The 16,355-nt window shown below is 39.1% G+C and overlaps 1 protein-coding gene across 1 annotated transcript; it reads right to left on the bottom strand.

Annotated features, from left to right (window-relative positions):
- Nucleotides 1-3,967: 3,967 nt before the first annotated feature.
- Nucleotides 3,968-15,597, bottom strand: ZNF475 (zinc finger protein 475; the record flags this gene model as incomplete). The annotated part of the gene is made up of 3 exons (XM_080362516.1): nucleotides 3,968-4,125; nucleotides 7,521-7,701; nucleotides 14,893-15,597. The coding sequence occupies 3 exons, from the start codon at nucleotides 15,595-15,597 to the stop codon at nucleotides 3,968-3,970; spliced, it is 1,044 nt and encodes a 347-aa protein (XP_080218642.1).
- Between the last annotated feature and the right edge of the window lie 758 nt (nucleotides 15,598-16,355).

The raw sequence follows: 16,355 nt of genomic DNA, 5'->3' as shown, positions 1-16,355 counted from the left end.
TGACAACAAAACACACAAAAACTGTTCTGGGTGAAATTTCTGACAGATCTAAAATCATCAGGATGCTGAGTCCAACTTTCAGAATGACACAGGGACTCTGACATCTGAAGACCACCAGAAGGCAGGGCAAAATTTTTAATTCAAAAAACTGCAATAATTGTGCTTAGTTTCTTTCAAACATGTTTCTGCTCTTGAAGTGACTGTAAAGAAACTTGATGACTCTTTATTGAACCAGAACCTGGTTGAATGGCTGGGCTCACAGACCTGGCATGAATGAAATCAAATCTTGTTGGCAGTTGGTCACAAGTGGTGTTCCCCAGGATTCAGTCTTGGGGCCAGTTCTGTTTAATCTCTTTACCAATGACCTGGATGAGGGGGGCGAGTGCACCCTCCGTAAGTTTGCAGATGACACCAAATGGGGCAGGACTGTTGATCTGCTTGAGGGTAGGAAGGCTATACAAAGGCATCTAGACCAGCTAGATCAGTGGGTTGAGGCCAATTGTATGAGGTTCAATAAGGCCAAGTGCCAGGTCCTGCTCTTGGGTCATAACAACCACATGTGATGCTACAGGCTTGGGGAAGAGTGGCTGGAAAGCTGCTTGCTGGGAAAGAACCTGGGAGTGTTGGTCAACAGCCAGCTGAATAGGAGTCAACAGTGTGCCCAGGTGGCCAAGAAGGTCAACAGCATCCTGGCTTGTATCAATAATAGTGTGGCCAGTAGGGCTAGGCAAGTGATCATCCCCTTCTACTCGACACTGGTGAGGGCCTGCCTTAAATCCTGTTTTCAGTTTTGGGCCCCACACTACAGGAAAACCATTGAGGTGCTGGAGGGTGTATAGAGAAGGGAAATAAAAGTGGTGAGGGGTCTGGAGCACCAGTCCTATGAGGAATGGCTGAGGGAGATGGAGTTGTTTAGCCTTGAGGAGAAGGAGGCTGTCTACAACTACCTGAAAGCAGGTTGTAGCATGGAGGGTGTTGGTCTCTTCTCCCAAGTAGCAAGTGATAGAATGAGAGGAAATGGCCTCAAGTTGTACCAGGGCAAGTTTAGATTGGATATTAGGAAACATTTCTTCGTGGAAAGGGTTGTGAAGCAGTGGAACAGGCTGCCCAGGGAAATGGTTGAATCGCCATCCCTGGAGTTGTTTAAAAGTTGTGTAGGTGAGGTTCTTGGGGACATAGTTTATTGTCAGTGTGAGGTTAACCATTGGACTCAATGATCTTGAGGGTTTTTTCCAACTAAAGTGATTCTATGTAGCTTAGCAAGTCTGACAAACAGAAGAGAGGTCCTAGAAGGGAAAGAGGGAACACAAATGAGAGATTGCATGACATATATAATCCTCCAGTTACCAAGCTGTTTTTCAGTGGGCCGTACCTACTGTGAATTACAACTCTCTCCAGGGACTTGCAGTGTATGTTGCCTGCCAGCAGTTCCTAGGAGACAGTCTAGCAATCACAGACCAGTTGCTCTGTTGTTCTTTCTTCAGGCCACATGCCTTCTCCCAGGCAAAAGAAGGAGGGATGGCACCAGTCCAGGTCCATCAGTGAGTCTCCTTACACTGACAAGGACAGATCTGCAGGATTTACATAGCTTTGCACTGTAGAACAGAAAGTGAACCTTTGCCTTCTGAGAATATCTGTCTTCAGGCAATACAATTCTCATTCTGAAGATGAAAGGGCTTCTGAGGTCCTATTGATTGTTTTGGAAATTATTTTCAACAAAGAATGCTCGTACCTCTCCCAGTCTGAATTAACAGCCCAACAAGGCTGGAGCCAGGAGTGTTCCTCTAATAGCAGAACAATGATATTACTTCTTATTTCACTTATGCTACAAATCACAGAGCTTGATAGCTTGGAAAAAGAAAAGTTGCTGGTACCCGTATTTTGTTTTAGTGTGTATGAAGACATCCACTTAATCTGATTTGTAAGTACAATAGTAAGTGTGAATGCTCTGAGAAAAGTTACATTGGTCACAATACAAAACAGCCCGTTTCAGGGCCTTAAGTCTGAAAGTGGAAACATACATTGAGATACAGTTTCTTTTGTGGTATCAGGAAGTCTATATTGCTGGTTAAAAACTTGTATTAGATTTTTTTCATACCTTTTGAATAACCTTACTGGCTACTTAATAAAACACTTCAGAGTAAATAAAGTAATAATAAAAAGTGCTCTCTGCTGTACCTTGTTAAAGGGAGTATTACTTCTTTCCTATGTTAAATCTATTCACTGACATATTTTGGCACCGATTCTGCTACATAAAATAATAGCATTTTTCAAAATAGCACATTCAAACACATTCCCTACTGTTTTCTTGTAAGACACCTACCCTTTTTGCCCATACTGGCACCTTGTTTTGGTCACATTTGGCACAGAGGGCAGGACGGTATTTTATTCCAAACATCTGACACACCATGCTTGTTTTGGCATGACATAAAAATGTGTTTTCTGTTACCAAGTTCATGACAAAGATGTGCTCCGCTAACTTATAAAATTTTTGGCACAATCACTTTATTGAGCTAAGGACAAATCACATGGTCAGTATCATTCTTAAGCGTGAAATGCTCCAAGAAGAGTGCATTTCTGGGGTGTTTTCTAAAACCAGCTCATCTTTGCTTCCATCCCACGACTTTATATGGGGATATTTCACCTGTAACAGTCCAGGGCTTCATGAGATGCACTCTCCCATAAGGATGTGAACACTTGAGTGCTCTGTGGATTTAAACTCTGAGTATGAGACAATGAATAGTCTTGTGCTAAAGATGGACAAGGAGACACATGCACACTCACAAATTCAACAAAAAAACAAACAAATGAACAAACAACAAAAAACCCCAAACCAACCAACCAACCAAAACAAAACAAAAAACCAAGAAAACACAAAACCACAAAAAAGATCCCAAACAAAACCAACCAACCAAAAACAAAAACACAAAAAACCCAAACCCAAACAAACCTGAAACAACAAACCCAAAGGAGCTATTTGGTTTCTCTGATTAGTCAGGTTCAGTTAGAGGTCATTACACTAACTAGACAAGTCTTTGATACAGGAGAAACAAAATTCCTGAATAATTACTTTTCCTGATTAACACTCCTGGTTTGCTTTCACTGAGATTCAGTTAGTGCCTCCTCATTGAAATGCTCATTTCCTAAATGGTATCTGAAGCTTCAGTTTCTGGAATATATCCACTGAGCGAGGGATATGCAGACAAGGTTGCTCCTGACATTAGATCATCTCTCCCAGTCACACAGATCTGTTGAAAAGCAAGACCATAGGGTGGATCCCTGTGGGATTCTCCCTTGGTGATCTCTGTAGTGGAAGATCTCTAACAACTGTGACCTATTTTTTTCTGTTCTTCACTGAAGACAAGATAACAAACATGCCATGTAAAATGGAAAAAGAATGCTGAAGGCACAACTTCTTTCAAAGGTCCAGTTAGCTAAATCTGAAAGGCTGTGAAAGGAATGGGACTGAAGAACATCCCACATTTAACAAATGGAGATGAGGACAGTACAGCTATTCAGAAAGCAGACTGGGAGGATTCTTCACTTGGGTTCTCCTGCCCCCAAAAATGTGCAGTCTCAAGAGAAGAAGGATGACAGTTCATGTTCCTTCCAAGTATTCTTATGCCACCCTTCTCAGACAGTGGTTTCAAGGTGAGACTATTTGAACAGTAGAAATGAGAAGGCATTTTTGCTACTGCTGGCCTAAAAAAATCACCATATTTGACCTTAAACTACAGTAACACAGCTGATTTTACTCTGGAGGCTTTTGGATTACATGATCCGATGACACTTTGCAATTTTGATGCCCATGGCTCTCCAGCTGTACTTTATTTCTCTGACAGTTTGGCTAAAAGGCATGAATGCATGTGTGTGTGTGTGTTCATGCACACACAGACTTTTGTGTGTGCGCATTTGTGTGTACACACATTTGTGTGTGTGAGCACACATGCATGTGTATGCATGTGTATTACATCTGCTTTGAATATTTTGGCTTACAGGACTTCTGGTGGACGATCAGCCTCTCTGGAAGAAAAGTACGCCCACAAATATCACATGGAACTAGCTGGTTCTGGGCGCTGATCCAGGCAGCCTCATTTAAAGAATCAAGATCATAGAAACCTTTGGCTGGAAAATTAAAAAAAGAAAGTATCAGCTTTCATTCTGGAGACCCACATTCAACTCTTTATGGAAAATATTTTCAGGAAATACCTGTTGACTGAGCCTTTCAGTTTAACCAAACCATACTGGCTTTTGCAAATGAAAAAGAAAATAAAGAAGCAAAAGAGTAAAAAATATATAAAAAAGACTCTGCTTTTTGTCCCAGGGGTTGAATTAAATTAACTTCAAACTGAATCATTTTGTATTGTATGAGAGTACAGAGAAAATATCATGCTAAGTGTATTCATTCTCAGCTAATTATTAACATATTTGCATACATACTATTATCAACAAATTTCCCTTTTTGGCTTTACTTCAAGTTCTCTTTGATGAGAAGGTGTTATCTGACCATGGCAATGGGCAGGACTTGAGAATATGCTCTTTGTAGTGCTCTGGACAAGGATTCCAATTTTCTTCCTCATGAAGTCTGCGCAAGTTTTGCCAATAAGTGGAGTAAAGCTCAGGTAAAATTAAAGCCTTAAAGAAAAAACCCTACAATTCTTTTAAGCCTCGACTTCCAGTGAGGTCATGGCTTCTATTGTCATTTAAACACTAATTCAGTCTTACCCTCAGTTATTTTCCACTGTGGGAAGAGTGACTACTCCAAAAGCTCGGGAACATTCTTCAATTACGCACATCAAATGTATTTTCAATATTTTATTTAAGTATAAAAAAATATTGTTTACTTTATTCTTGAAATGGACTTTCACAGTGTTGTTTCACACCAGTTTCCAAAAAGGCCAGGTAGGTTGCTTGATACCTCAATTTAGATCTTAACAGTCTTCATTTGAAGAGAGTGCAGAAAAAAATCTATATGGCTTGATTTGAAGATGTATTTGCTTTATCTTTTTCAAAAGGTATGAAAACACAGAAAAAGACAATAATTTCTTAGAAGAAAAGGATTTGTGCATTTAAAAATATTCCATAGTTTCTGAGATTGGCACATATTAAAGTTCTTCATTAAAGGCCCATACACTTTTAATATGATTCATATCCAATGGTTCACATAACCACAATAAGCCTTAGATCTCTTAATAGGCCTGTTCCTAATGTTCTTTTTGTTAGAAAAGCAACCAAGTAGTGTTTCTTTTCTTGGCTGAGACAAATATCCCCTTTGCTTGCAGGAAATGAATGTGTATTTTCTGTACTTTGGAAAGTTTATTGAATAAAAAAAAAAAAAAAAAAAGAGAAAAAGAAAGATGACTTTCTCCTTGCAGGCATGTGTTAGGCATTCCACAAACAAAACACACTGTAATCAGGGCAGTGGTTGTCTTCCTGTGACACTTGAGTTTTCAGAAAAAGATTTATGTAGGTTATAAAAAGTTTTATGTAAGCAGTTAATATTTCTGAGTTTTTTTCTGAATGTTGCCTGTTCCATTCAACAACAGGATAACCCCTCCTCCCTAAGCTGAGAAACTGTGAGACATACAGTATATGTATGCGGTCTCAAGGTCAGTTATAGCATTTACCAGATGATCAAGAGTAAGTCTTACAGAAAAAGAAAAACACTGAGATTATTTTCTTGAGGCCACGAGCATGAGGCAACTGCAGGGGGAACAGCAGTTTTAGCTCAGGCTACAGAACTAATCAGACTTGCATCAGCAGGCATGAAGGGACAGATGCTGGAAGCAGGTCAGTGTCCCCTGGGGAACTGCGGGCACACAACACCTCATAGGAGATGCACGGTGCCTGATGTGACTCATTGAGTCAATGAGACAATTTTCTGAATCATATCTAGGAGCCTTCTGCTGGATTGTTCTCTCAAAGAGTGGTTGTCTTTCTGCTTCCACACCTTCAAATAAGAACAGTGTATTTCAAAATAATTTCATTTGTCCTTTTACCTCCTCCTCTTTCAGATGGAATTCTCATTTTCCCCATCTTTTTTATTACACAACATGTAATAATTAGAAAAAGCTTAACAACAAAAAGAGCAAATCCAATGAAAATGTCTTTTGAGACTATCTTTTACTGCAGCTTCAACTCTGCATCTCTTGGCATCTGTTGGCAGCTTCATCTCTTGGCATCTGTTAACCATGTCCTGATTTGATATTATTTGAGCTGCAATCATTATTATTTTGAACAGCTGGTTAGCGTTCTCAGTGATCCTGCTCTCTCCTGTGTGTGTCTTCTGGGGGCATATTTCTTTGTACTGCTGTAAACTGATCTAGTTTATGACTTTTTCATAGTGAGTTGTAGGAAAATATGTCTACTTTTCCAGACATGATGGGAAGAAGTGGGAAATTATGGGATACATAAAAAATAGTGAGTGAATTAGCTGCTTGTGAGCAAGTGGTCCAAACTTGGCCCAAAATAGCCAAAGATGATCTGGTGGGGCCAGGAAAAGCATTCAGCTGAAATGGTGAAATAACTTTTTGTGGGAATGGGAAGTCCTGAAAGCAGATTCCAGGCAAAGCACAGATAAGATTCCCTTTTGGTCCTACCATGAATACACCCTCCTAGGATACATATGGGAGCACAGCTCCATTGAGTGCTGTGGGTCATCAGTTTTTATTGATTTGAAGAAGTAAGATCTGGGCATCTTACAAAACAGAACCTACAGCACAAACCCACATAATTGGCAGAAATACAATGTTTATTTTATATTACATGTATTCTTTTTTCCAATGTCTTTATAGTATAATGTCTCAGAAATAAAATTTCTAGGACTCATAAATAAAAAAGGATCGACGACATTAACTGGATATTCATTGAAGAAGATTCTGCATTTTTATCTATAAATATATTTTAATAAAAAAACTTATAATGTAGTATATATTATAAGTAGGTTTTAAAAATACCTTATTTTCTACCAGTCATTATGTATCTAGTATTGTATTTCTTATTTTACCACAGAACTCCTGTTTTTGAGGCCACTCACTTTTTACCATTGCTAAGTACTAGTGTCAGGCTTTTTTTATAACCAATGCTACAGGTATAAAACCTGTCTGAAGTGTTTATGTTGCCTAAAGGGTATTTTATTTTAGTGACTGTGTCAAGTCTGCACATTATTCTTGGATGCTTCTGCTCATTTTAAAATATGCCTTTCAACAGCATTGAAAATAGTCAAAAGGTAGTGATGTAACAGTGAAGCAGATTCTTTATGTGTTTTGATTTGGAACATACTGATATATAAAGAGGACTGTCCCAGGAGGCATGTCCCACGAGGTAACAACTACTCTTACTTCTCACAGATGCAGTACAAAAGGAGAATAGGATACGTAATGGAAAGCTTAAAACAAGCCATGATGGCTACCTTCTCTTCACAATAAAAGGGAAAAATAAGTACTCGCAAACCTCTAAACTACTGCTTGAATTTTTTTTTTCTTCCTTCCACTTTCTTCCTCATTCGGTCTCTAGCTTACCTTGCAGGGGTCTGACTTCAGGCTTTTTGGGTTCTGGTCTTCTCAGGTGCTTGGGTAGCATTTCATTCTCCTGGTGCCATTTTTTCAGGCATTGTGGCTCATGGATACTAATAGATTTTGTTCCATACTCACGGCCACATAGGTAACAAATCACTGTTGGTGGACGTCTTACCACTTGTGCCTACAAATAAAAATCATGATGAAGAATAAGGATTATTTTCAACATTAATTTTGAATCTGAACAACTTTGAATTAAAACAATCACAGAGTAAGAAACTGGTTCATGTGTGTGAAATCAGTGTAACTGTTTTCTATCAATTTCATTTTGTCTGGATTCAGTCTTGAAGCTTGTAAGAGATATTGGCTTATTAACTGGGCACCTGGAACAAGTAGGACCCTTCTAGATACTGGGCTGAAAATCCCTGTGTGTCATCTAATTAATATTTAGGTATGTAGGTTTTAGCTCTCTTATTTTCACACCATCAACTTTGTGTATTAAATGACTCCTCTGCTTGATCATGTTGATGCAGCATGGTCTCCATCTTAAATGTTGAAGCCCTTTTTTTAAGCTACCAAACAGGAGCAACATGGAAAGCAGCAACATCAGCTGAACTGCTCATGTCTAGTGGTGTAGAAAAAAAACCCCATCTCCAGGAAGAATACAGGTAATGCTCTGTGTCCATCCTTAGCGTCTCTCTTAAGCTGGACAGTGAGGGCAGCTGTCTCAAGCTTGTGGTTGTGGTCCCTAACCCTGTGTTGCTTCTGCCACAAATCAGTTAGCTGGTGGAATTCTTGGCCTCAATGGATTGAAACTGATCCAGGATATTTCAGGATAGAGTGACAAAAAATGGAACTGTTGTTTATTTATCCAGAAGGCCTCAGTGTGAGCTTTGCCAATGACTGTAGCTAGGGCAGAACTGGCTCTAAGCAAGTCATTATTTCTGCACTGCAGATCTGCTTTTGTTCACAAACAAAAACAGCTTACCAGAAGAAAAAATACCCCTCAACCCCAAGCCTCATAAATACATATTCTAAGCTTGAAAAATATAGAATTACTGTGGTATTGCAGATTATGGATTTACTAGTGTTCTTAGGCACATCCTGGGCTAGGCATGGTGTCAGTACCAGCTGGACTCCAAGAGCAGTGCAAAGACATACTGCAGAGACAGCTCTTTGGGTCACACTGATGGTTCTCACAACTGCTAGCATTTCCTGCACTCCTGACTGCAGAATACGAGTAAGAGATGAGCTGTTCCCCACCCTCCTAAAGGCAGAGGGACAGCCACGCCAGATCAAACATGGAACACCTTTCTCATTCAAACAGGGGAGGTGGGGATTTCATTTTTTCCTCTGCTGCTGTGTAAGACAAAGCATAACCTGTTCCAGTATTTATTACTCTGTCTGTCAGATCATCAGTGTATTCAATAAATTCTGGGCAGCTCTTCCTACATTTATGCCACAGTCTGAAAATGTCATTAGTGAACAATCTGCATAAGCTTTCTTTCCTGTATCACACATGTAAACCCAATTACATGAAGAAATACTACCCTACAAGCGTATTTTTGCTGGGAAAAGTTGGACTTAATCTGGAAAGTTCTCACAGTGAATTGAAATATAACTTATGCAAAGACAGTCTTTCCAGGGACATTTTAATCCTCCTCATTTTCAAATGGAATTTCCTTAGCCATTTTTGATAACAAGGGTTGGTTTTGTTCTTCTTGTTGCTTTTTAAATATATGTATGTGTGTGTATATAACCTTCTCTTCCTTTTCATATCTGAATATAGCAACAGATATTTTAAGAATGAACTCCAATTTTTCATCATTAATTTTCACCTACTTCCTTACTCCAGCTGTTGAGCTAGACCTTGTCTGATTTGGAGATAAGACTCTAGGTCCGCATACAGAGTATTTTGAAGGCAGTGTTTTTTAGCTTGTAGGCTCTGAAGAGCTTTAAATAAAGATGCCACGGTATAAACTCTTGAGGTCAAGGAGCCCATTTCACTGTGCATGCTTCTTATGGGTATTCTTACAGCGTTTTAGAAATGGTTTTCTGAAAAAATGCTAAGTGTGAAAACATTGGGAGCACATCTACCTCTCTAGCTTTCATTAACTAGGTTCCTGCCATTCAGTAAAATAGATTATTCATTGGCCAAAAAACGTGAAAAAGCAATTTGATTTACATTTGGTTTGTAGAAACACTTTTTATACTACCAGAAGGGAGAAAAGGAATCCTAATACAAATGGAAATCACATTTACTTAGCCTGCACTGTTACAATCATTTCCACAGTATGGGGCAGTATAATAAAAGCAATTCTATAGCTTCAAGGAGACTTCATATGAGACAGGTGAAAAATCACTTAAGAATTAAATACTCAGAATACATTTAATGGAAGTACAGAAATATCATTGTTAAAATCAAGTAGGTTTTTATCTTGTAAATATCTCCCTAGTGAACAAGGTTAGTCTGTTATCTATGACTGCTTCATTCAAATCCATTACACTTGTCCTAAAGCAGTTGTGATGACCTACATCTGCCAACAGCTGCCAGAGACCTGCAAGATAAAAGTTAGGAACCTCCATCCAGTGCAATGTGGATACATTCCCACAGTTCTGAGATGGTCTTTTTGGTAGTCTCACACAAAAACCTGAAGTCTAAATGAGTAGTACTGTGATCCTGATCTCCAGATCCTGACAGAATGTTTATAGGTGGGGTTTGTTTTGTGACTGCTGCTAAATAGAGGATTCTGTTTTCCAAAGTTATCAGTTGGGACTGATTCATAACTAAAGCCTATTTGGTGAAAAAAATATTTAAGAAATCTGTTCAAATAGAAATGTCTGTTTTGTCACTTCCAGGATTAAAAACTGTACAGAAACAACCAGAATTAATTAAAAGGAATCAGATCACTCTAAGAATGGAATTATTTTTTCAGAAATGTAGTGAGTTTGAACCTTCACTGCACATCAAATTACATACACAAATCCATCTCTGTAAATTCACACATGTTAAAATGCTGAAAAATAAAACCTGAAGGAGAATGTCCTTACAATTAGTAGTGACAGTTCTTTTGTTGCTTAACTGTGGAATTCCAGTTATGATAAGCTTTATTTGGAATTTCTACAGCTGATGATATTTATCCTTCATTTCTTTTTCTCTTCAGAGTGTGCCTATCCCAAATGTCACATCTGGAGGCCTGCAGTTTGAAACTAAACTATTTTTGGAATCACCACAATTTTCCAACCCAAACTAGTCACAGGCCAGTGGCTAAGTCTGTCTGCTCACTGCTTTGTTTTTCATTTTTAAAAAGGGTTGTAGGGAAAGTCTGTTCCTGAGGACATGTGTTATTATAAAAGTACCTACAAATACCTAACAGCCTTACTTCGGTGTCTCAGTGTTTTCTTTTTTTCCCCAAGACTGCTAAGTACGTCTGCGTGACCATGAATGAAGTTATTTAGCTCAGAGGGCTATGCAACTATGTATTTTCAATAGACCTGACATTGCTTGAGGTTAGCCGCAGGCTGTTACGGTGTCACATGAGGTCAAATCCTCCCATACTGCACAAAGCTTTGAATTTCTTCTTAAGTACACCCAAAAAGACTGTCTCTCAAACTCCTCTCCATAAATATTTGTCATCCAGGACTGCATACACCCCAGCCTTTATTATTTGTTTTATTGTCCATTTATTTTAATGGGAGGAGGGAAGGTTTCCTGCACTAGGCCAGAGCTCTTGTCATAGGTTTGAATCAGCCAAGAAAAAGAAGTTCAGGAACAGATTAGTACAAACATTTAGCAATAGCATCATGTGGTGTGAAAGCTGTCCTTCCCACATTTCCTCTGGAAAGTAAGACTCATGTGTAAGGGACAGGGACAAGCTGTGGCATGCCTCTCATGACCACCCAAAGGTGCATTTCAGAGCCTTCTGGAGTGCTTTGAGCCACTGCTCTGTGACACAACAGCAGACTGATGCTAGGACTGGTCATATGCCTGTGTATGAAATTTCCTTGAACAGCAAGGTAATTCTGACATGTTGCAATTAAAAGTTTCACTCTACTAGAATATCCCATTTTACTCCTGTTGTGCTACCTTTTAAAACAAATACATCAGTATAATGAACATGCATTTGTGTAAAGGTAGAAAGGCAGGAAGCTCAATCATTCGCAATGAGAATGGTCAATAGATTTCATCCAAACCATCCATTCACTGTCTATTCTCATCTAACTTTATACATTTGCAAATATATTTGTCAGTATTCTCCTAACCAGATATTCAAAACTGCTGCACCTTCATCAGAATTACACAGCATGTAAAAGAGTTTTCATTTTACCAGGTGACTAGATGAATTTATGGTAGAGCAAGATACAATATCAACATTTTTTTGTTGCACAAGTTTTCAAGACTTATGCCATGTTAGAATGCGCTGCAGTACAGTAACGGAAGATCACTGAAATCTTGGTTTTAGGTAGTTAACTTGATAAGAAGAAAACAGCAGATGGCAGCAGCAGATGCTAGTGACACATCTGATAGGATTTTAGGATCAGCGTTATCTGTTGTCAAAAAAACGGTAGCATATACCCAGAGTAAGTCATTAATACTCACACCTAGCAGACATTTTGGACAATGAAAGAACAAAAACCATACTCTGCTCTAGTGTAAGTCTGAGTTTCGGTAGCTCCAGACATCCCTTCCATTGTCTGGGGTATCACAGCAGAATCTAAAACAGAAGTTCTGAGCTTATGTGATCTTTGAGAGTCTCTTAAGCATAAGCTGGTTTTTGTTTTACACAGCCAGACATGATTAACTCAGATGTGTTCACACAACCTGAGAGTAAGGACAGCTAGTGGAAGAGTTGGCTTAGAGGGGCTCTAAAGGCACTTAACACTGAATGGATTGTTTGTCAGTAATGATACTTGACCCTGCGCTTGCTAAGGGAGAGAAAAGTCCAGGACAGAGCTACACAGGCAAAAGTGCTTGCAGTTGTAAAGCTAAAATGCCGTTCACATGGTGTACCATCAAATCGGTCAGGTCTTTATTTTTAGAATGAGGAAAATACAGCTTTTTAATTTAAGACTTCTTTCATTGCATAAAGTAATTTGACAGTAGCATTACAGTTCTTAAATATGCTTATAGAAGGGCTGGACTTTTTTTCAGTTGTTCCTTTCCTCTGACATTTTGCTGAATCAGGACTTTAAACAGGTATTTAAATAATTAATTGTAACAGAGATAAGGTGTGATAAGTGAGACAAAGACTGCCTCAAATGCTTTCTTGCCAGGAACAAAGCAGATTGCCATTTCACTCCAATAGTGGTGGGTTTTTTTTTTTAGCAGAATTAATAAGCAGCTGAGTAACTGGTAAGGTGAGGAAAATTAAAACCATATGTTGGAAAAAAATAAAGACTGTGATGGAGACCCAGACCTTGTCCCTGTTCATAGCAAATCAGCAGTCCTTCCATGAGCTTAGTGCTTTTCAATATCCTTCAATGTGCAGACCTTTCAAAAATTTAAACCAGACAGAGAATTTAAACCTATGGAAAAGAGGCTTCCTTCGACCATGTCTTTTAGAAGCATTCTGCCAGTCCTTCACCGCCCTGGGATCACAGGCTATTTCTTTCACTCTTTCCATTCCTATCTCTGCCTTTTTGGTGCACCTCTGTTCAAAAGGACACCTCTAAAAATAATAAAATAAAGACCTTCAGAGAAGTAAAACCCATCATGCCTTCCTGAAAGCTGTCACTAATAATAAAGTCCTTCAGACTTAATTACAAACTGCAAGCTGTACAGCCTCATTAGTTCTGCTGTAACTGATGAAAGCAAATGAGGAAACCTGTTGTTCACACAGAAGAACAGATTTGAACACCATTCATTCTGGCTCTGGCAGAGCTCACAGAAGTAAAAAGTGGTAATAACGTTGTTAAACAAGTCAGCAGATGTGACTGAATCCACACAGGGATCAGATATGTTGTGCAAGAGGGAAACATTTTTAGAGTCACTCTCCATGCCAAACTCCAAACTGCACTTTAAACTTGTTTTTTTTTTTTATGATGTTGTAACTAGGAACATTTACCCCCCAGCCTCTTTTTTTTTTTTTTTTTTTTTTTTTTTGAACATACAGAATTATGTGTGGTGGACAAAAATCTCTGCTTCACACCCATGACTTTCATTGAACAAACACCTTTTGAGCAACACGTTTTCTTTGGTAAATAGTACAATGTAGTGTACAACAAGAACATTTCCTTTCCCACAACAATAGATGCACCTATGCAGCACTTTGAACTGTTTGTGGGTTATTTGAAATTTGCTGATAGAAGACCTGAGGAGTGGACCTAATTTGCCAGTATCTATCAATTAGTAGCCTCAAATAATATAACATAAAGAGGCCTCACATTGTCTTGTCATGTTTGTTAGCATAATGCTATTATCTCCATTTATTCAGCAGCTGAAAAACTGAAATACAGCATGCTTTGACTTTCAAAACATTTTAGAAATGCTCTGCATAGCATTGCATTCCTTTGGTGACTGAGGAAGTTAAATTCCATTTTTAACAGTAGGCTAGGCTATCAGGAGTCCAGCCACCACTAGTGAAAAGAAAAAACAAACAAACAAACAAACAAAAACCCAACAAAACAAACCAACAACAACAACAACACCAAAAAAAAAAACCACAAACAAAAAAACCCCCACCCTTGCCTTTTATTTCAGACACTGGGCCTAAATTTAGACATCTATCTTTTTACAAAACTTCTGGCCAAAAGACAGCTTGTGCAAAAACAAATGCAGAAAAACACATGCCATTTTCCAAAACTTTGTGTAGCTATTGGATAATGTGAATCAGCTTCTTTATTCTGGGATCTTGAATCAAATTCAGTGGAAATAAATGTGCAGTCTTGTTTACTTTGTTGTTGTTATACTCTGAGTTGCTGCCTTTGAATATGTAGTCCTCCGTAAACTTGTGTTCCATGTCAGAGTTAAGAATAACGATAAAAAGTGAAAATCATTGGAAACACTGTATTTCAAGTTAACTAAACAAAAATACCTAATACATGCTAAGATACATAACATCTGAAGTTTGCCTAAGCTGCTTGATAGAATCTCCTAGGGAACTATAGCACACAATGGTCCCTTTTGGGGACAGAACTCTCATGGGACCACAGAGTATGAAAACCCAACCACTTCCTTTCAACAGGAAAATCAAAAGATACAGGAATAAGAAGTTCCCCTGACTCACACTGTATTGTCCCTTACCTACAATTCAGCAAAGAAACTTTCACATGGAGGAAAGCAATTTTAAATTTGATGGGAACCCAGCCTCCTCTGGAGTGCCTAGAATTGAAATGCATCCACACTCTTTTGTACAGCACATGATTACCACTTTACCTTGTCTAACACAGCTCGTGTAGCTTGGCTCTTTTCCTGACGAGTCTTGGATGGATCATCACTTGCTGAGCTTGACCCAGAGCTTGGGCCTTTACCAGGTTTATGGGGGTTAAAGCTTGACTGCCCCACATTACTGCTACCACCTTTGCAGCTCCTTTGGTGCACAATGAGACGGTCAGGCAGAAAGGTTCGGCCACAGTTTCCACAGGGCAGGAGCTGGGCTTGAGCGCTGTGATAAGCTGCCTCATTTTCAGCTGAAAGCATACAGGAACCACCAGTAGGGGCCTCAGGTTTCCTGGGCTCTGGTCTTCTGAGATGCCTTGGTAGCTGACTGTTTTCAACACGCCACTTCTCTAGGCACTGGGGTTCATGTATAGAAATGGACTGTGACCCAAATTCTCTGCCACAGATGTAGCACACCATGAAGCCAGGTCTCCTTGGTGGGATGACGGGCCTATTCAGTGGTGTCTGAGACATGTTTGAAGAATCTGACCGTTTTGATATTAGTACAGTGCCTGGTCGCCTTCTGTGCGGTCTTTCTTCTAGATGTACTATTTCGGGCAAAGTTCTGGGAAGATCTGACACATCAGATGGTGAAACCTGCTCTGAAAGCAAGATGCTAGAGACACTAGCAGGGGTTTCTCTGGCACTTGGTAGAGTGTTACAGGCTTTGCTCACATTCTTTTTCTTGATATTCATTTCCATGAAGGGTACAACATTTCAAGAAACGTCTCTCTCTCCTACATATAAAGGGCTTGGGAAAGTCTGTTATTCAGCATGATGCTCCATCTTCTTAATTCAATTTCATGGGCTGGAAGATACTAGGGACTTCAAAGCTGAAAAATTGCACCTAATGGTGATTTCATTAGGGAAAGAGGGTTTCTGCGTGTTCTTCTTTGGCCTTTTGGTTTTACATGATCCTGAAACAAATTAAGTCAGTATGTATTATTAAATGCCATCTCTCTTGCTAAGGTTACAACAAGGTTTTTTTTATCACAAGGATGAGTGACCTTACCACTCTGTTATATTTTTTAATACCAGACAAATAACATGAAATATATCCTACCCTTAATGTTCAGCTGAACAATGTAAATCTATATGTGAATGTAAAAAATGTAGAAAGTCACTCTCACCTCTGAACCCAAGGGCTGAATTTTACTACACCCAAGGGTGAGGACACAGTTTTGTCATTAGCCTTGAGACGACAAACTTAAACTTTGCCTGAGAAGTGTTGAGATGCTTCTAGTCTTTCATGAATATTCTAGGTAATACCTTCAGGACATGGGCAACAGAGAAAAAACAAGTTGTCACCAGGTCCACATGATTAGTCATCCTCTTGCCAGGCACACCAGGATATTTAGATTGCTGCATTCACACTGCTTCCTTAAATAATTCACAAAATTGCATATTCCAGGGACGCTTGCGACACTTTCTCATTTTACAAAATCGCCTTGAAGCTCAGA

The sequence above is a fragment of the Nesoenas mayeri genome (assembly GCF_963082525.1).
Source record: "Nesoenas mayeri genome assembly, chromosome: Z".
Taxonomy (NCBI): domain Eukaryota; kingdom Metazoa; phylum Chordata; class Aves; order Columbiformes; family Columbidae; genus Nesoenas; species Nesoenas mayeri.
This window is presented reverse-complemented; position numbering and strand designations above follow the sequence as displayed.